Raw genomic sequence first — 22341 nt, forward strand, 5'->3', positions numbered from 1 at the left:
ATTGTTCAACAAATTCACTATATCAAATGCACTATAGAATGGTTCTTTTTTTTTTTTGCATTGAATGTATTTATAATTCTCAAATGCAAATTGAGCTTGAATCTTCCAATACACACCTCACATAACTTACATATGTGCCTCTTTGGTTGCAAATTTCGGAATATAATATTTTGTTATATTTCCCTCCAAGAGAAACTTTGTGTTATAGTTTAAAGTTGACATATAATAAAGTCACTGTACTGATTTAAACTCCCTCGTTGCTCCAAAAATGACCTTTTCATTAATATAATGTTATCTTGAAGTTCAAGGTCTATGTTTTATGTCCGCATGATTCAAAACTCTCATCCATGTTCCAACGAGCTATAACTTTGAGGTATCCATTAAAGAATTTTAATAGAAATAAAAACCTTAGTGCACATTATTAAATTATAACCAATAATGCATCTCACTTTGCGAAAATGGCCCACTCACTCCGGAAGTTTAATCCGACCACACGAGTGATCATGATGATTGAATAAGATGAATGATCTGAATTCGGTTACTTTCTAAAAATAGACACTCCGTCTAAGAATCTTGGAGCCCAATCCATAATTCAGAAATAACATAACAAATCATCATATGACTCCTCTAGATCATCTGAGCTCTTTGGAATCATCCATTTACTTATTATAAATAGCGAGTCCCTCAAAATAGAGCCAAAACCCATTGAAAAACCTTGCTTCAAAATATATGTAGGGTTTGGAGAGATACACACTCACAATTGTCCTTTGATCAGCCAAATAACTCCACAACAAGGTCCTCTAATCACCAGTATTAGCCTACAAGGACCTAGTGATAGGCTAAACCCAATTGCAATCCAAGGTGAGCTAAAATGGGGATAGTACAGTCAGACCTCTCTAAAATTACTTGTCCCCAAGCAGTCTTGCATCCAATAACTCACCAATCCAACCCCAAAGAGAATCTGGCCTCTATCGGGATCCTTGGGAAAATGTGTGTGTGATGTCCTTGTCATCACCAAATAAACCCTATAAATTCAACACCATCGGTATGATCAACATAGTCTGCAGTATTGAACTCGGTGCTAGTACTGGTGATGCAAAAGCAGGAACATCACATGGAAACAACTCAATAGGGAGTCTCGATTTGCTCCTTTTGTCTATGCCAACTAAGCTATCATACCAAACATTAGAGTAATGCACAAACAAAGTTTGCACCTGATAAATATCCTGTACATGAGGATCAAATGTGAAATTGTATGCACTCCTCATCGTACAAGCCTCTGTGAACCCCTTAGTAAGACTCGTTTAGAAACTTGTAACAACTGACTGATTTTTAGATGCATTGGTGGAATTCCAAACATCATCCTCACTCATCTCTTGAGGGAAACCATCATTAACTTCAAATAGTGGATTGTCATATGACAGGGTAACATCCATATCAAATTAGGGACTTCATGAAGTGAACTAGGCAATTGTGAACTATGAGAGACATCATGTGTATCCCACTACACCTGAATTGTAGGATGCCTTCGTAAATCCCCCCTATCTATTGCACAAAGAAACACAGTTTGTAAATTCCCCTCAGGGATACATTACAACACATGCTTCCTAACTTGGTACTCAAATTTCATCTCCATCATGCATAGGCTAAGGAAAAACTCCTTAATTATTATCTATCTACTGCATCCCTAGCACAACATCCATCCATCCCAAGTTGATCACATAAAAATTTGACTGCATCTCATAATCACCAAGGAATAAAGAGAGATGTCGTATTTGCCTAGTACAAGTTAGGGTGAAGCCATATGCCATGCTGATTTAGATTCTACCAAATTCCTCTGCTCGAAGACCACACGAGCTAACAAATCCCTCATGTATGAAATTATGCATGGTCCTGGTGTCTAACATGGAAATGCAGTGATGCCCAACTACCAATTCTCACATTCTTAAAGTAGAGGAAAGTGGTACAACAATAGACAATATTGTAGGTGATAGCATGACATCAGGGCCAAACTTAGTTGGATCCTTTGAACATCCAGTTCAAAGTGCAAAATACATAGAATGAGATAATCTTTGGATGAGATTATTTTTGACACGATTCACTGACAGAGAATAACCAATTTAAAGTGCAAAATACTTGGAAGAATTCCCAATTCTACCATCTTTCAATTACTCAAACCCTAGACACAAACCCTTCAACAAATTCACCATATCAAATGTACATGCAAATTGAGCTTGAATATTCCAATTCAAAGTGCGAAATGATCTTTGAACATCCAATTTAAAGTGTGAAATAATATTTGGATGAGATTATCGTCGGCGCAATTCACTGGCAGAGAACAACCAATTCAAAGTGCGAAATGATATTTGAACATCCAATTTAAAGTGCGAAATAATATTTGGATGAGATTATCGTCGGCACAATTCAGTGGCAGAGAACAACCAATTCAAAGTGTGAAATACTTAGAAGAATTCTTAATTCTTCCATCTTTCAATTACTGAAACCCTAGGCACGAGCTCTTCATCATGTTCACCATATCGAATGCACAATAGAATGATTTTTTTTTTTTTGCATTAAATGCGTTTGTAATTCTTAAATGTAAATTGAGCTTGAATCTTCTGTTACACACCTCACATAACTTACATATGTGCCTCTTTACATATACGAGCTATAATACTAAGGTGCCCGTTAAACAATTTCAATAGAAATAACAACCTTAGTGGACATAATTAAATAATAACCAATAATGCATCTAATTTGCAAAAGTGACCCAACCACACTAGAAGTATGCATCTAATTTGCATCATGATGATGAAATATGATGAATGATCCAAATTGGGTGGTTTTCTATAAATAGACACTCCCTGCAAAAATGTTGGAGCCTAATTTGAACCACTTAAGATAACTTGTCTTACCTCCCTCAACTGGGCAAAAACATACATCACACCAACTATCCAAATCTCACGCACAAGAGGAATCCATCAAAATCAAAATAAGTCTCGGAAGATTGTTGGATTCCTGTCACTTGACTTTGACACCATTGCCATCATGCTAGAAGTGGTGAAGCCCATTAGTGGAACCCACCCAAGCTATAGTGCTAACTTTGCCAATACTTGGGTCCCAAAGCAAACTGCTATCACATCCATTGGCTTTGAGGAGATACAACTCAGTGAAGTTGTCTGCCACCTCAGCTATATCTTACCTCTATTAGACTTCTATGGATGTGACGACTCTGCGAGTAATCCTGCTTTTAGCAATTGACACCATAATCATCTTGTAACCTAGTATCTACATGAGATCTTTTTGATATATTAGTAACCAACCCTCTTGGATACAATGATGGAAAAATAACTGGTGTCGCTGCAAGTACTTCCCCATAATCATCTAAGTCCCATAATCATCTAAGTCGGATACTTGCAGCCTCTAGTCCCATCTTTTGAAGATGACAAACCTCCTTCCCACAATGATGATAAAACCCTTGAGCCAAGCTCAATCATGGCTCATCACTAAGTACAATTTGCCCACTTAATGTGGATGAATTATGCTCATCCTGAAAACTCTCTTGCTATCATCATTGACAACCTCCTGAACTCTCACATCTGAATGTTTTGCTAAAGTAGAGCATGTCAAATTTAATTTTTGATTAAGCTCAACCATTTGACTTGCTACTTCATGAAATGCCACTAAGGCAACCTCTAGGGTGTCCTTAGTATCGAGAGTTTGCAAGTAAAGGTGTCCAATTCTTCTTGTTCCTTAATGCCTTGAATATATCTCCGTGAGATTGAGAAGATGATCATGATCTGAAGAATATGTAGATAATCTGTTTTCATTGTTTTTATCCCTTCCTTAATCACTTGCAAATGTAAGAACTCCTCTTTGTGACCTTTTTGTCTTCTCTCTAATTGTTTGCTCCAAAAATTCTTTTTAACCATATCATATATGTTACGAAAATGCAACAGAGCTGCAACAATTTTATCATCAATTACAGTCATTTGACTCTCCAAATAAGGTGAACTAGTAGGTGTACAAGAACATTCAGTTGCATATGATGTAGGGGAGTGCATTTCGTCACACATATCATGTAAAGGGCCCCACTCGTTCACACTAGACTAATGCTGGATAACTGGTTTTGTTTTGAATGCTTTTGCAATTTTTTTGTTTTTTCAGAATAGATGGAAATGCTTGAGAAAATAAATATAATGAATGAAAAACCATTATAGCTTGCCAGTACCTGAATTTTCAATGGCAACTATGAAATTTTGCAATTATTAGTATGAAGAAGAAGATGAAGATTGAAGAACTTAGAATATTAATAGATTTATTTTTAATGTTTTGAATCTTTTATATATATAATTCTTACTTGTTTCTGTACTAATGAAGCCAAACCCCTTTCCAAAATTTTGACGAACTTGGGAACCGGTTCTCGAACTGCGAACTTGGAACTGAACTCAAACTGGTAACTTAGGGTTCTTGCTATGTTTAGCTCGTTATTCTAGAACCTTAATTAATGCTTATTTAGGCTTTTGTTATATTTTTCTTAATTTGGTCTAATTTTAGATATCTTTATTAGATGATTTTGCTTTTTACTTAGTGCTTTTTATAGCATTTGACATTCTATTTAAGAGTGTGAATTGTTAATACAATACAATTATTGAGTTTTTTAAAATTCCACCCAGCAGTATAGCATATTTCCTTTTATGAGTTCCAGTTATAATTGATATTCCACATCTTCTTATTCGATTCTTGACATATTATTCTTATAATTCTACCTTGATCATTTATATATATTCCTCATTAATTGTCCTATGCTTGAATAATGGATCTTTGCATAACAGACACATATGCTTCATTAATCTGCAGGTGTATATATGATGTAACTTATTTTCTCCATACACCAACTTGCATATATTCTCTTTCTTAAATCTTCATTCCAAATTCACACATATTTTCTTGTTCAATTCTTATTCCTCTCATTGTTTTTATTCCAGACATCACTTACTTCCCCCTTGGGATAACTCATTTTATTTCTTCCATATATATGTTGGTGGGGTTGTCTTTAAAAAGATACGTCCCACACCAACTATTTATCACACTTCTTGGGTTATAGTTAAGATTTGAATCCTTATCTTAATATGATGATCGTAACCTTAATAATAATTATCGACCGTGGGTTATAATAGTTAATATTGCTATGATAATCAACAATTGGGTGATAATGAATTGCTTATTGTTTAACCATATATGGGTATTGGCTTTCTTCCTAGATAGTTAAGTGATTTTTTTCATTGGAGGCTACGTTGTAGCTGTGTATTTTAAGATCATTCCTTGAATTTCCTTCAAGGTATACAATTCTGCCAAGTCTGATAAAGTTAATCATTTATGCCATTGTATCAACCCTCCATGTTGTGTGTGGAACTATTATTGTTTGTTTACGACACCCCCAATTTTACCCAACCCCTTCTATTGCAATATATTAATCACAATATCATACAAATCATCTCAAAAATATTATTTGGACTTCCTTACATTATTGCTGCAACATAATGGACCCTGCCATATATTGGGTGTTGTGACTTTATTATACTTGACAAATATATAATTCAAACGGTGGTGTACTAATAGTAGGAGGAGTTTGATTCGTTATATTCATTACTAGTGCGCATACTTCAATTGATAACTCTCGTCATCTTTCCTGGTTTTCCTAATTAGGATCTCAGGTGTGCTAGCTCGATAGTGTGTGCAATGGAAAGTGATCCAAAGGAATAAAAATAACAATGAAATGCACTTAAATCAGCAAACACAAAACATCATACAAGATTAGACAAAAGGAGACTAAAAACAACAAGGAATGCAAAATATAATCCATATTGTAGGTTTGATTCAACGATTTGTCCAAGATATTGTGGTTTTATGTATGCTCATGTAGGGGACATTGCAGATACTAAGTCACCCAAGGAATAATTTGATGTAATAAATCCATAAATAAGGTTGAAATCTTGATTTTGGCTCCAAAGACTGGAAAATGTTCCATTTTGTTGACAAGGCAACAATTAAGTGGACCCCTAGACAAAATTGGATACCTAGTTATACCCTTTATTATTCAATGATCATCCAGATCTTGATACATGGCCCAAAAGGCCAGATGGATCCAAAACATGAAACACATAACCAGTATCTGTAAAAACCGACCCCATAGCTCCTTAATCTTTTGCATGAGTTAACTTCTTTATCTGTGTTACCAAAATGTTCATAAATGTAATGTTTTTTTACTGATTGAAATATTGGTTTGTGAAAAGTGCCATTTTTTTGGTGAATGATAATGACCTTATAACATGTACTTTATAACAGGAATTGATGAGTGCGATTTGGAAATCCTTTCAAAGCATTTAGTATATTCGTTAAACAGAGCAAAGACAAATAGTCAGTTATATATGATGCGCTGCATAAAGGAAGTTCCTCTTACTTCATTCCCAGATGTAGAGGTTAAATGGGTTCCAATCGAGTTAGCTCTTAGCAGGTAAGATTGGGCAGTATATGCGGTTCATATGTAATTCTGTTGATTATTCTTTTGAAATACCCAGTATAATGGTTTTTATTAGTATTCATTGGAAGGGAGTTTAATTTGTGATATAGACATGAATCCTCTAGATAGTTGGAAATATGAAATGACACCATTTTTAATTGAATTTGTTGACATTTTTTTGAGAACCTTTACCAAATCTATCATTTTGGTAATGGATGCCTTTGATTAGAAAGCTACAGTCTGTTTATTATTTTTTGTGCCATTGAGCATTTAATACTCTTATGGTTTCGAATGCAAGAAAATCTGACTCAGTATACAATCAGGTACATTAACTTGTTTCATGTTGCAGTGTAGAAGGCCCTTTGCTTGAAACTGTATCTTGCAGTTATGAGGCATCAACAATAGTTTCTTATTTTCATCTGTGGCCATATGCTGAAGCCATCCATGGTTGCTTGCAATGGTAGGAATGTTAATAATACTGTTCAAACTACATGTTTTAGTATCTTAGTTTTAACTATTTTATGTGAAATTCTATATGATTTGTAGAATGCTGGATGCATATGTGATTGAGCCTTAAACCTTTTTGACTTTTGAGATATAATGGAGCAGTTAAAACTTGCAAATATCCCATTTTTGAGACATAATGTAGCAGAGCAAAGATTGGTGAATTTGTTGATTTAGAGCTGCTATAATTGCCACAGGTAATTTAAGAGATTATTTACCTTTTTCTTCTTTCACAGGAAATTTTCAAGTAACAAGGACAGAACTTCAGAGACATTTGACACTATGAAGGATCAAGCTTCAGATCATCAAAATAGCCAGTCACAATATAATAGATCTAACAGAGATAACCAAGAACATCTGGCACCAAAGTTTTCATGTCTAAGTGATGAACTTAGGAAAACTAAGGCTGATTTCATAGAGGATCCTATTGAGAAAGACATAGCATTTAAAAGAAAAAGCAAACAGGCTGCAGCTGCAGCCGACCCTGCAAACAACACCCTTAAATATGGACCAATGGCAACCAAAGATGGAAAAGATGCAGGGAAGGCTTCGGGGCAATTTTTAGACAAGGATCCAATGCATCTGCAGCAAAAATCCGTTGCAACTAACCAGGTTTTGTCACTTTCCGGTAGTTCTGTTATAATGGAAGAGACATTGTCTTCTGCTTCTATTGGCACATTAATACTACAGCTGTTTTGTGGTAGGGTCATTAAAATTTTTTTATACTGCCTTTGGAAAAAACTGCATACAAAACTTTCAAAAAACTGGCGATACATAACTTTGTCTGCAGCATTTCTCCTGAAACTTGTTTTTATAGTCATTAAAGTTTGAAGACTCTAATATCATCATTGTGTAAGTATTTGGCAAAATCTTTTATTACAATGCGGGGGTGATAAAGTTAGAAGTATCAAGTGCTCATGTTTTGTCACTGCCCCATCATGATTTTCTCAATGATTTGAATGGAATATAAAACTTTATGTGATTATCTTCTTGTTTCATCGAACATTATGAGAGAAATTCTTCTAATCCAGGATTATGTACTATGTTGAAAGTAACAATTTCATAGAAAGATTGTGATTCACATTTTATTGCAACCCTTTTCTGTAATGTGCCCTTTGTTGGCATAAGCACCATTCAGGGACTAGTTAAATATAAGATATATGCTATTGTGTACCAGATATGGCAGAGCCTTGTGCCAGATGCGGAAATGGCCCTATGCCATATGAGGAAGTGTTTACCCACCAGGTATGGAAGTGATTCCTTGCCAGATATGGCAGTCTACTGCCAAGTGCAGAATTACATACCAAGTCTAATTACTAATGTTATTGCAGCATTTGTACTACTTCTGAGAACAGTACACATAAATGGAGAAATATATCTTTATTGATTGTACCAAAGAGTTACATTACCAATACCAATGATCTCCAGTATTACCATATCCCTTCCCATTCCCTATGCTCCCTACTTATAGTGCTCGGATTGGTTACAAGAACCAACCGTTGCGACTCTTGGTACATATATTTTCCTAACTACTATGTTAATTACCTTAATTACTTTATTACAACCTACATATGCATTGTAAAATAGTTAAACGAACATATAACTCAGGTACCATCTTTGGTAATGTGATGCGATAAATGGAAGAAGTGATTTTTCAAAGTTTAAAAGATAAAGTTTAATTAGTAAAGTCACTTGGTGGGAAATTGAATGTTATTTTATTATTTTTGGGGAGAGCATATAAAAGGAGTCAAAAAGAAATTGTCCCCTTCACATTTAATTTACGAACCCTAAATGGAGAGATTGAATTTGATCCATTCTTTAGTCGAAGGACAAAAACTCTTTTACCAATTAGTTTCAAGGACAAAAGTCCACCTAGATGAAGGAGTGGATTTGCATAGGACTCATAGGTGATATAAATGATTGGAGTTCATTTTGGTTTACATGCTTTCTGAAATTCATTTGCTTGCAATTAATTATTGTTTTTGAACATTAGAAAGAGGTTGGCAAGATATCTACATTCACATATCCTACTTGCCAGCTACAAGGATATATAAGCCACATCACCTGAAAGTTGTTTCAACATTTTACTGTTTTTGATTAAAACGTTCTTGTTAGAAAGGAGCATGAAGGTTTAACATATGGTATGTCTTGGCCATTAAGGGATACATGAGGGAGGGAGAAGATTATAGAAGGGTTGTGTGATTATATGCTATGATTCTTTATACTCAGTTCCACCCTTGTTTTGAATGTCATATGTGACTGTATCCTTCATGATGCTTTACTACTTACTGACAAGCTATAGAGAGTGGCATGAGATATTAAATAAAGATCATAACGTAAACTGTAATATCCCTAACTGAGTTTTTTCCCAAACCTTAAATAAAATCCCAGAAATTTTAAACAAACAGTTCATGATGCATTTCAAATTTCATCAACAAAAACCCCAGTAAATAATCAGATAAAAAGAAGCCTCAAATTGTTATTACAATAAATCTCCAGCAGAAATACATTTTTTAGAAATAATATTTCATTGAAGCTCTTCAACAAAATGACCAAGAATCCAATCGTAAATACTGTAACTAGAACAAGATTGGATAATAGAAAAGATGAATTGGAGTACAATGTGAAACACCTGCATGTGTCTCCAACAAACAATGGGTTTCTGCCCATTGTCCACGATTGAGGGTTTCTGTCCTCTCACCTGTTGAAAGCTGAAGCTTTCGAGAATAACTCTCCAAGAAAGAAATGGAATCCAAATTCGAATACCAAGTATGTTTAAATGAGCTCGTCATTTTAAACACAACCTCATGACCCTTCATATTCCTCTCTGTTTTCTTTTTCCTTTTTAAAATAATACTTTTTCCACTAAGGAAATAAGGTGCTCATAATAATAAATTGACAAATAGTAATGTGAACTTATTTTTTAAAGTCAATTAATTATTCAATTTAATTGTTAGGCATTAAAATCTCTCATTAGATGGACTCGAATATGCATGTGAAATAGCTCGTCAGAAAGGTCTCAACAAGACATTCCTAGTCCAACCTTGAAATGCCAAGAATACTGAGCCTGTTGACTTACTAAAAATAGTTAGTGTTTGTAAACCCCAATGTAACAACCCCTATTTGTTTGCAACTGAAATTGCCTAGGCCAAAAAATGCTCTAATCTGATACAAAATCTGGTTTGCCCATGGGACCAAGGCAAAATGTGCTAATGGCGCACAAAACTCACTAGCCTAAAAAGGGGGACATGATAGTCCTCCCTTCCCAAAGATTGCTTGCCCTCATGCAATCCACATCTGTAAGTTGGAACCAAATGCTTGGATCCCAGATTTGCCTTAAAGCTGATGCTCAGTCCAGTTGCTGTGCTACATTACTGTAAACGTCTTTAACCCTAGAGTTGTGAAGCAACACAACATGAATCAAAACACCAGTCAACTGAATGCCAAGTCCACAAAATATCTCAGGTGTATACTGTCAGGACAATTTACCATGCTCTACTGTCATAAAAGAAAACACTTTCTACCCAATTGACTACCTCTCTACATATGTAATTACAACATCTATAATATTAAGAGGTGGTGGGAGCTCAACAACATACCAATCTCTGTCAAGAAAGGAATGCACCAAATCGCTCCTTTGAACTCCCTAATCCATAACCCATGTGAATGCTCCCCCTGGGTCCCAAGTGAAGATCTATATGATGTCCCTAGTATCCCTAACTAAATGCTGTATCACATGTGCCAATGAAGATAATAATACCTACCCAATTGGCACAAATGCCATGCCATCATGCTGGAAATGGTGGAATAATCCAACAATACATGTCACAAGGATGAACATGTTAGTTGAGAGCAACTTAGGAAACCAAAATGTCACACCTCCCTCAACTGCACAAGGTTATATACTATACCAACTATCCAAATCTTGCACACACGAGGAATCCAACAAAGTCAAAATAGGTCCAAAAAGAACAGTAGACTCTGTTGCTTGACTTAGATATTATTTTCACGAAACCAAAAGTGGTGAAGCCTATAAGTGAAATTCACCTTAAGCTATACTGCCAACTCTGTCAATGTGTCCCAAAACAAACTACTCTTACATCAATCGGCCATAAGGAGACACAAGCTGGTGAAAAAATCTGCAACCTCATAGTTACATCCAACCACTGCAAGACCCCTCTGGATGTGCTGACTCTATAAGTAACCCAATTGGCTGCAATTGACACCATAGCCACCTTGTAAAACTATATCGAGCCCTTTTGGATACAAAAAACTGATTGGTGCCACTATAAATGATCTCCCATCATCACCTGATTTGGATACTTGCAGCCTCTAATCCCATCTTTTGTAGATGACAGTTGACCATCACATAATAGATGATACCAACTTTGAGCCAATCCACATCTGCGCCCAATCAAATACTCCACTTGTGGATCAAACGAAAAATGATGGGGACTCCTCATTGTATAGTGACGGTGCATAACCTCAACCTCAGTCAATGACTCACCATACGGTACCTTGTCTACTGAATGTGGATAAAACATGCCTATGTTGATCAACCCTCTCACTATCATCACTATCAACCTCCTAAACTCCTACATCTGAATGTTAAGTAAGGTAGAGTGTGTCAATTTTAATTCATGATTAAGATCAACAATCTGATTTTCTGCCTCATGAAATGCCGCTAAGGTAGCCTCTAGGATGTCCCTAGTATTCGTGAGCTTGCAAGAAAGGATGTCCACTTCTTCGTTAATGCCTCGGAATAGATCTCAAAGATTGAGAAGATGATCATGATCTGAAAGAAGATGTAGAGAGTCCGAGTATTGTTATCATCCCTTCTTAAATCACATGCAAATGTGAGAAATCCTCTGAGGTCTTTTTGTCTTCTCTCTAATTGTTGCCTCCAAAAACTGTCTTTCAATCATCTCATATATGTTATCAAAATGTGATAGAGCTGCAACAACTTTATTCAGCTACTTTCATTTGAATCTCCAAATAAGGTGAACTAGTAGGTGAACGAGATAAGTCAAATGCATATGAGGTTGGATCAAGTGTTTCATAATACATATCCGCATCATCAATGTCATCTTTCATACTTAGCTGCGAAAAAGATTTAGGGGCAGCACTGTGTTCAGAAATGAATTCATCACAACAAGAATACATACCATATGTAGAGACCCTTTAATCTGCATCAAAATCAACATCAACACTCATAAACGATGTTGACCCCTCATCATTGGCTGATTGGATAGTCTCGTCTAATGCGTTATCAAAATGTCTATCAAGAATACTCGTATAGGCAGCCCGGCTAGAAACCTCCACCTCCATGCTACCAATTAATAGACATGTACCATATTTAACATCTTCTGTATGATCATGAGAGGGCTGCAAGTCAATGGTAGTTGGTTGGCCTTCTTTTCCAAGACCACTTGTAAGCTGATTTTTTGTCTGCTGAAAACTCATACAAATTTTTGTGCCTATCCTTTGCAAGAAGATCTTGGGCCAATTCATAGTACTTCTTTGCCATGCCATTCTTATTTTGTAGCTTTCGATAGAAGTCTATATAATTAAAGAAGGGTAAATATTTTTAACCTGTGGAGGAAGTTTGTTATACACATCATAAATGTCGAGTATTTCTGCTCTTGTATGAGGTTCAAAATTCTGGGCTAACTGCTACTGTAGCTTCGTAGAATCTTTCTTGATTTTATCTAGGCCCCGTATTTATCCCATAGCTAGACTAACTCCCTTTGAAAGTGAATGTTCAAAACTGCTTACTATTGTCACCAAATGTAATTATTGAAATTATATGCTACCTAGAAGATTTTTATTTCCTGCACATGCACCACTCCAAAATTCTCTGCTAATCTTTACCAAGATTTCACTGTTTTCCCCCTCGATGCATTTTGTCACACTCGTCAATATATCAAATAGTTTGCATGAATACTGGTTTCTTTAAGTTCAGTAGAACCCCATGAATAGTTATGCAACACAATAGCACAACCCATCCCTGTATATTTCCCTTAATTCAATAGCCAGTTGGAAACAAAGATAATATGCCTGATGATTGTGCAACCTTCTTTCACTTTGCACATCAATCACTGTTCTATTCGCTTCCAGAATAGAACCTTTGCATGGTAATCAGAGTTCAAGTTGCAACCTGTCCTTGTTTATTGATCAGTCACAGTCCTGAAATCATCTCCAAATGTCCTTGGTATTAACAGTTCACACAAAATACTGTAGAATAGCCTGTGTTGGTACTGAGATGTCCCCACCTGATTGCCAAGGTTGAACCCTCTGATGCAATGAAGCTGCCGCAGATCACTATACCAAAATGATATCTCACTTGCGATAATAGTATACCGAATATGTTTATTTGAATTGCAGCGGAATGTTTTTTCTCAAGATAGCAGATTTTCAGTCTATACCAACAGAGAATACAATATGAAAATAAGAGCGTTAAACAATTTATTCATAATTGGCAAATCAGATTCCCTTTACATTCAAATGTTACAAATCAAAGTATTGATAAGTAGGAGATAATTTCCACAGCAAGTCAAATTGTGATATTGCTATCAGGATTTAACTGTGTGATTTTGAGTCAAACTCATTGACCCATGTTTCATGAGTAGTGATTCAACATGAATCCATCTCTCATGAGAATAAATGGAACACTTAGCACTCATTGGATCCCGGTGCTTCTAACACTTGCATGTGAACCTAGAATATAATGTGAAACACTTGCATGATGTTTCCAACCGACAATGGGTTTTTCGTACTGTCCAAGATTGAGGGTTTCTGTCCTCTCACCTGCTGAAAGCTGAAACTTTCAAAAATAACTCATCAACAGAAAATGAAATCCTAATCACAAAACCAAGTATGATGAAATGAACTCCTTTTAAACACAATTTGATGACCCTTCACATTCCTCTCTCTGTTTTTTTATTCCTTTTTAAAATAATACTTTTTCCACTAACGAAATAAAGTGCCCATAATAATAAAATAACAATTAATAGTGTGAACTTATTTTATAAAGTCACTTTATCAATTAGATATTTAGGCATTAAAATCTTTGATTAGATGGATCCGAATACGCATGTGAAATAGCTCGCCTGAAAGGTCTCGACAAGGCACTCTTAGTCCAACCCTGAAATGTCAAGAATTTGGAGTCTGCTGACTTGCTAAACAGTGTCTAGAAACCTCACTGTGACAACCCCGATTTGCCTGCAACTCAAACCACCCAGGCCAAAAATTACTCTGACCTTATAGTAAACTTGATTTGCTCGTGTGATCAAGGCAAAATGGTCTAATGGCACACAAAACTCACTGGGCTAAAAAAGGGCACATGACATAAACAAGGTCTGCAAATATTGCTAAAATTAATGAGAACCATCCTGTAGGTTTAGAAACTAGGTCAAGTATACTCTATGGTCACCAACAGAGTGTAAAGATACAGATTTCAGCTGCTCAGAAAATTGTAACATGGGCAAAATGAAAACTTTAATGCTTTGGCGCTGGAAAAATCTAGCAATATGAAGTATTTATAGAGGGATATTGACATAGTCTACAATTGTAGTAAGACAAAGGTAAAAAGTTGTTATTTAATGCTATGTAGTCATATATTTGAATATTCATATTATTATGCTGAGTATGTTGGAGGTCAATCAGTGGTATTTATTTAAGATTCTTAGCAAAGCAACAACTCTACTTCATATTACTAAATAATGAATATTTTGTTAACCATTTTCTAAAATGAGCAAACAAAAAAAGCGAATAAGATCTAGTGAAATATCATGGCAAAAAACAATTGGCATTCTATCAGGAAATTGTCTTAATAAAAGTTCCAATAAGGTAAGTATATTACAGTGGTATCAAAGTTGGTTTCTTTTACCAGCTTGTTGGGAGTTTTGTACCACTAGGCTATTGATATGGAACAAAGTGAAGGGTAACACACATTATGACAGGAAGTTGCTAAGAGGCCAATTTAACTTTCTGGAAAAGAAGTGTCCCTTTTTGCATAGTCATTTCTAGGGAACTTATTAACCTCTTGAATTTCCATAGGCTATTATTGATAGAAAAGGAATTAATTGATATTAAGTCTTTAATATTATCAATCAAAAGTTTATGGAATGGGTGATATTATTTAGTTAATTTAGTAAGTTTAAAGAGTAACTTCAATGGTTATTTAAGTGAGACTTAATTGCCACTTTATTATATCTCTAATAAAGAGTAGAAATTTTCTTATACAGCTTATACAGCTTCACCAATAGGTTATTAAACAGTAGTGAGGGATTCATTGAAGAGATGCTTGGTTATCTTCTCATTTTGATTTGGAGAGCTTCTGGGAGCTTGTAAATGAATGACAAAAACCCTAAGGGAATGCTGGTTTCAATAGTAAGACTATCTACTGTAGCTAGAGTTGAATAAAAGTATATCCTAGTGCTTCTACAATTGTATTCATCAATCATGTAAAGCCCTTTGAAATACAAATTTGCAAGATTCAATATATATTGCTACATCTTTGGAATGTGAGATTAGATGCCTTTCTTATTATTTGAAGTTGGATGTAATGACCCCTTCCTAATGACTTGAACACGGTGATATATTAGTGTATTCAACAGGTTCTTGCTGGCTAATGACTTAGGTTTATGGGACTCACAATGAAACATATTTTATTGTGCTTAGGGAGTTAATATTTGCATTATACCCTTTTTTGGATAGGTTTCCAATACTATTTTTTAGTAAATCAACCCAGGCAACAACTAAGCCAATTGTCTGTATTTCTATTTTTAGATATGTTGATGGGTGCATTAGATGATGATATTTTTGTTTTGGGTGTGGTCTATTGTATTTAAATTAAATAATGTGCACTTTGATCTACTTGGCTTGCGGGTGCTGATGATGCCTAAACTTGGTCTCCATTTTTTATTGTGAAGAGTGACTAAAGGTAGAAGTATTTTCGCAGTATTCAACTGTAGATTTGATTGCTATCCTGTTTATCTTTTAAATGAGTTGTTTAGAAGTACTACAATGGTTTTCATTCGTACAAGAGGCCCTTTCTTGATCCTGTGTAAGCTTGGACTTGATGCCATTTCTATGAGTGGTCAAATAAATCTGCCAAAGAGAATTGGAGCTCTAAACAAGTTCAAGGTTGGGGAATGCACAGTGATGTGTAAATGACATTCATCACATGAAGCCAGTGCACAGTATTAATAAGATTAATCGGAAAATGTGTTGTGTTTGGACTAAGACCTAAGCAATAATGCTCAAACAATACCATACAAGGAAAACCATGAACATTAAAACGAAAGAAAGGGAGCTTCATTGCAGTTTGGAACGATGAAAGATGCCACTGTCAAGTAAAATCAAGTGTCCCTGTTGTTATGAAGGGATATTAAAAGACATATGGTAGGACTCGCAGTTTCAGACATTAATAGAAGAAAGAATATATAAATCAGTAGCAAGTATATGAGCAATGACCATCTACAGGTTTGACACAAAAGTTTCAGATGCAGGGGTATATCATAACCATAGTTGGACATCAATTTGATGCAACAACATGCAGCATACAAGAATGGATAACAAGACAAAGTTCTAATGCTTGTTGGGACTGACAAAACATTTGGCACTCTGAATTCAAATCACTAGTATCTGGTCAGATGCATGGATCATTAGATATAGAGACAATGTTTGACAAACCACATGGACGGCTATGTGTCATGTCCCCAATTTCTTCTTTAGGAATCCCACATGATGACTGATTTTTTGTTTTTCATAGGCTGCAACTCAAATGATAACACATCTTCATGCCTTTCTTCTGCATACCCTGCAAGTGACTGATCCATTATGGTGTTTTTATCATGAACATGGATAGGTTGACACAAATCTTCTTTCTCACATGACAACATATCATCAACTATGGCATGGTATTCTTTTTTGGCAAGCTTAACCTTATGACAAAATTTTATATGCATGTCAATGTAATCTTTGAAATGAAAGTTCTCCTTAACATATTGAGGAAGAGTATTATACTCCTCAAGTATGCTAATTACTTCCGTTTTCCTGTCTAGTGGCAATGGATCCTTTCTAGAAGAAGATGATGATCCACTAGCATGTCCAAATTTCCTTGACATAGAATCATTGAATTGCTGCAATTGAAGCTTGAATTTTTGTTGTGACTGTTCCCATTCTTTCCACAGGGTTATATCTCTTAACAATTTTGCCATAACGAACTACCACGCTGACCAACTGAAACTAACATGCCTGAGCAAAAATCGACCCTGTACTGCTTATATGAATTATCAAAACTTTTGATCCAGTACCCAGATGCCAAAATGAATTATCAAAATTTTTTAGCCAGTACTCAAATGCTGAAATGAATTATCAAAAGCTTTTATCCAATATCCAGATGCCAAAATGAATTATCAAAACTTTTTAGCTAGTACCCAGATGCTAAAATGAATTATCAAAACTTTTTATCCAATACCTAGATGCCAAAATCTGTTGTGACAATTTCTCACAAACCCTACAGGCTGGCAGGATGTAGGCTCTGATACCACTGAAAGATCCTTGATAGATGCTCTTGCTGATCTGTTGTAGTTTTTAAATTAATAAACTATATTTTCTTGTGAGTTCTTTGATGGTCTTTGAGAATAGACAGAAGTTGCAGAAGGTTTTGTTTTTGTTCTGTGTTTTTTGATAGTTTTCACAATAGTAATGAATAATGAACAATAAACATGAGAGGAGACTGAAAATAAATAAGAACATAGAGCCAAATCAGAATTGCTATAAATCGTACCAGGCAGATTTCTGATTTATAAAGCCAAATAATAAATCCAATGCAGTTCCAAGGAGCTTACATCCAACAATGATGCCAAACTGCTGCAAATGGCAGCCGTAAGACTGCAATGAATCACGTCTCAGCTGAAAGAATCAATCTGTAACGCTGAAACCATAAATCTGCAACCTGAATCCACAATAAAGAATGGTGTACTCTATCCCTGATAACAACGCACACTATCTGAAGAATCCAATGCCAATAATTGCTGAGGGCTACGTCCCAGCCAATCCAAAACTTGGGGTTTGCGTCCCAGATGAAGAATTGCTCTCAGAGCCAATTCACAAAAACAAGTTTTTCAATATGCAAAAGATAATAAGAAATTAGGTCTCCATCTCCTTATATCCCCTTCCAACTGTAAATTGAACCCTAAAGGGAAATTACACTTTGCCCTTTAAATAAAATATAATAAAATAACATTTTCCCAATTAAAGTCGTCCATGCTATAGGAAAAACATTACTTTATTAAAATTCCATAGCTGAAGGCACCAAAAAGTCTACAAATAGTAAAAATCATGTATAATAATTCGAGACCTTTCCAACGAGCTATAACACATAGGTGTACCTGATCAACTGAAGCCAAAATCCCCTTATTACTCCAAAATGGTTATATTATTAACCTTATTTTAATTTATTTAATCACCAACTTAGGAAATATTTAAAATTTTAAATATATTAAAATATTTCCCAAATGGTCCCAAAAGGCCCAAAATGACCAATCAAACATGAATTTGACTTTGTCACCTGTCTGTGACTGATGCCGGACAAGATGTGTCAACTGGTAGTCCATCCCTAAAATCTAGGTATGCTCCTAAAAAGTAGGAGACAGCCCCAATCAACCAAAATTGAGTCCCAATGACTCCCCTGCTGTGTGCACCTCTGAGAGAACTATCACTGAACTGGGAGTTCCTCCTAAAAAATAGGAATGCCTCCTAAAAAATAGGAGATGCACTCTAAGTCTCCAAAACGTTCGCCGAGGTCTCCAAATGTCTCCTAGACCACTCCTAGTTAATCCCTACAAATTAGGAATCCCTCCTAAATTGTAGGAAACTGTTGTCTACTGCTCCAAACTACTTGGGAAGCTCATGTATGACTCTCAAAGTCCTTGGGTTGGTTCCCTCTACGCTCTGCTGGCCTATGGGAACTAGATAATAGACCAACCCTGCTAAAAATTTTGTCACTAAGGAAGGGCAGAAATTGGGGACATACTCTTCTTAGTAAGTAGCCTCTTAATCTCCCTAATCATCTCTTTAAGACAAGATGCTTCATATGATCTTAACAATTGTCCTTCCATTGTAGATAATGTTTGGTTTGTTTGGCATACTACACCTTGGAGTTTGTTAGTAATGGAAAACATATTAGTTATGGAGATAGAGGTATGGATCAGATTTTGGGCAGTTAAGGCAGTTAATGGGACATGTTATATTCGTTTGAACACACCCCATGGACCAGCACCTTTAGAGGAGTCACCTACCTTGGAAGGAGAGGCAAGAGAAGACCGCAAAAACATTGTGGAAAAGTATGAACATACTTCTGATTTTCTGACTTTGAATAGCAATTCTCTTTCATCTCATGAGTCAAACTTTGAACCTTGGGTTGGTTACATTCAAGTTGGGGTGTTCAAGTGTGAAATTGATCCTTCCCTACTAAGAGTTGATGATATATTAAGTTGCATACCTAGTGGACCAGCCACAAAGAGCCTATCTTTGTTGAGAATTAGAAACATCTCTCATTCATCAATGGGTTTATCACCTCTTACATATGATAGGGCAGCGATGTACCTTTTGATTGAAGATTCAGACTTTTTAAATATTACATTGGGCTTTCAAGATCAGAATATAAGGGACTTCGTTGGTTACATGGTTAAACAAAACATTTACTTAACAACCTTTAATGAAGGCACACTAATTTGTGGAAATATAGGTAAAGTTGCAGTAGCTGTTTGGAGGACTTGGAAAAGTATTCAACAAACTTTCCTTGCCGATGATTGGCTCATTTGTGAATTCCTAACAGCATTGGTTGTTGGTAGTAATTGTAGCTTCATTTGGAGTGAAGTTCTTAGTTGGTTAGATGAGGTACAGTTTCACAACAACAACATAATGAGTATCAACATGCCAGAGGGATGTGTCAGTGCAAAGATTTGGGATCTTGGCATCAACATGTGTTGGGTATTTCTTCAGTGGATTCATATTGAGTTGCTTCACTTTTGGTATACAGATGTTTACATCAGAGTAGTGCAGTGGTTGGGTGGAGCAACATTTCTCAGATCGATATGGGATTCAGGAATTGATAATCCTACAATGTTGGGTACAAATGACACATGCTTTGATTTTTCTCATGATGGCATACATACTTCATCTTTGAGTTTGTCATCTACATCCATTGATATGGCAGTGGTATCCTTGTTGATTGGTGATTCCATAGCCTTCGATTCCTTATGGACTAGTGGCTGTCTAAGCTGGAATCATTTACTACTTGACTTGGCATTGACTACATCCATGATTCAGTATGAGGGCATCGAGGAGTGTTTCTTTGGGACATTTGTTGTTTGGCATTGGTATGATTACGTCTATGATATCATTCAAGTTGCTGGTCAGAATTATAGCAGCATTGTTAGGTGGTCATGTGGGTTGGAATACTGGTTTATGGGAGTTCACTTTCACACCTTGCTGGTCTGCTTCATTGTATGTATGTTTCATGGAGTGCGGTTGAGATACTTCTTCATCTCATTCAGTACATTTGGTATTTTGGTTTGGGATCCGGGCCCTGGTCTCATTGATACATTGGTGCTTCAGGGTTCTAATGAATTGCTTCACAACTTGTGGTTCACTAATATTTATATCAAAGCGACAAAGCGTCAGCATGGTGGTTCCCTTTTGAGGCGGATTTGGAATCCTAGAATCAGTTGGATTTGCGGTTCAATAGTTGAGGATGTGGAAGCCAATGTAGGCTTACTAGAGTTTCCGCCTTTAGTGTTCCAGTTTGGTTCTTTCGGAGAGCAGTTCATTGAGGAGTTGACAGAGTTGGTACAGTATTTGATTGCTCTTCCTTCAGGGGGTTTTCAGGAGGTTACTTGTTTGGGTGCAGTGCAGGACAATGTTTCTAGAAGATGGAACTACAAACCTTCAAGGATGGCTTGGGACCCTGGGATCATTCTTGGTTATGGTATGGACTTGCCTGATGTTTGTGTAGTTGGATTGACATTGCTTGAGGACAAGCAATCTTTGGGAAGGGAGGACTGTTATGTCCCCAATTTCTGCCCTTCCTTAGTGACAACATTTCTAGTAGGGTTGGTCTATTATTTGGTTCCCATAGGCCAACAGAGCGTAGAGGGAACCAACCCAAGGACTTTGAGAGTCATGCATGAGCTTCCCAAGTAGTTTGGAGCAGTAGACAACAGTTTCTTACAATTTAGGAGGGATTCCTAATTTGTAGGGATTGATTAGGAGTGGTCTAGGAGACATTTGGAGACCTCGACGAATGTTTTGGAAACTTAGAGTGCATCTCTTATTTTTTAGGAGGCATTCCTATTTTTTAGGAGGAACTCCCAGTTCAGTGACAGTTCTCTCAGAGGTGCACATAGCAGGGGAGTCATTGGGACTCAATTTTGGTTGATTGGGGCTGTCTCCTACTTTTTAGGAGCATCCCTAGATTTTAGGGATGGACTACCAATTGACACATCTTGTCCGGCATCAGTCATAGACAGGTGACAAGGTCAGATTCATGTTTGATTGGTCATTTTGGGCCTTTTGGGACCATTTGGGAAATATTTTAATATATTTAAAATTTTAAATATTTCCTAAGTTGGTGATTAAATAAATTAAAATAAGGTTAATAATATAACCATTTTGGAGTAATAAGGGGATTTTGGCTTCAGTTGATCAAGCACACCTATGTGTTATAGCTCGTTGGAAAGGTCTCGAATTATTATACATGATTTTTACTATCTGTAGACTTTTTGATGCCTTCAGCTATGTAATTTTAATAAAGTAATGTTTTTCCTATAGCATGGACGACTTTAATTGGGAAAATGTTATTTTATTATATTTTATTTAAAGGGCAAATTGTAATTTCCCTTTAGGGTTCGATTTACAGTTGGAAGGGGATATAAGGAGATGGAGACCTAATTTCTTATTATCTTTTGCATATTGAAAAACTTGTTTTTGTGAATTGGCTCTGAGAGAGCAATTCTTCATCTGGGATGCAAACCCCAGGTTCTGGATTGGCTGGGAAGTAGCCCTCAGCAGTTATTGGCATTGGATTCTTCAGACAGTGTGCGTTGCTATCAGGGATAGAGTACAACATTCTTTATTGTGGATTCAGGTTGCAAATTTATGGTTTCAGCGTTACAGATTGATTCTTTCAGCTGGGATGTGATTCATTGCAGTCTTACGGCTGCCATTTGCAGTAGTTTGGCATCATTGTTGGATGTAAGCTCCTTGGAACTGCAGTGGATTTATTATTTGGCTTTATAAATCAG

The 22341-nt window shown here is 36.1% G+C and overlaps 1 protein-coding gene across 1 annotated transcript in view; it reads left to right on the forward strand.

Annotated features, from left to right (window-relative positions):
* Nucleotides 1-22341, forward strand: part of LOC149562332 (uncharacterized) — a 61283-nt gene that overhangs the window by 16016 nt on the left and 22926 nt on the right. The window contains exons 3-5 of the mRNA XM_089825856.1: nucleotides 6349-6517; nucleotides 6873-6983; nucleotides 7264-7639. Coding sequence (XP_089681982.1) covers nucleotides 6349-6517; nucleotides 6873-6983; nucleotides 7264-7639 — 656 coding nt within the window. The remainder of the gene's footprint in view (nucleotides 1-6348; nucleotides 6518-6872; nucleotides 6984-7263; nucleotides 7640-22341) is intronic.

Source organism: Cupressus sempervirens, chromosome 4, assembly GCF_028749045.1.
Source record: "Cupressus sempervirens isolate cs-2001-9-10 chromosome 4, ASM2874904v1, whole genome shotgun sequence".
Taxonomy (NCBI): domain Eukaryota; kingdom Viridiplantae; phylum Streptophyta; class Pinopsida; order Cupressales; family Cupressaceae; genus Cupressus; species Cupressus sempervirens.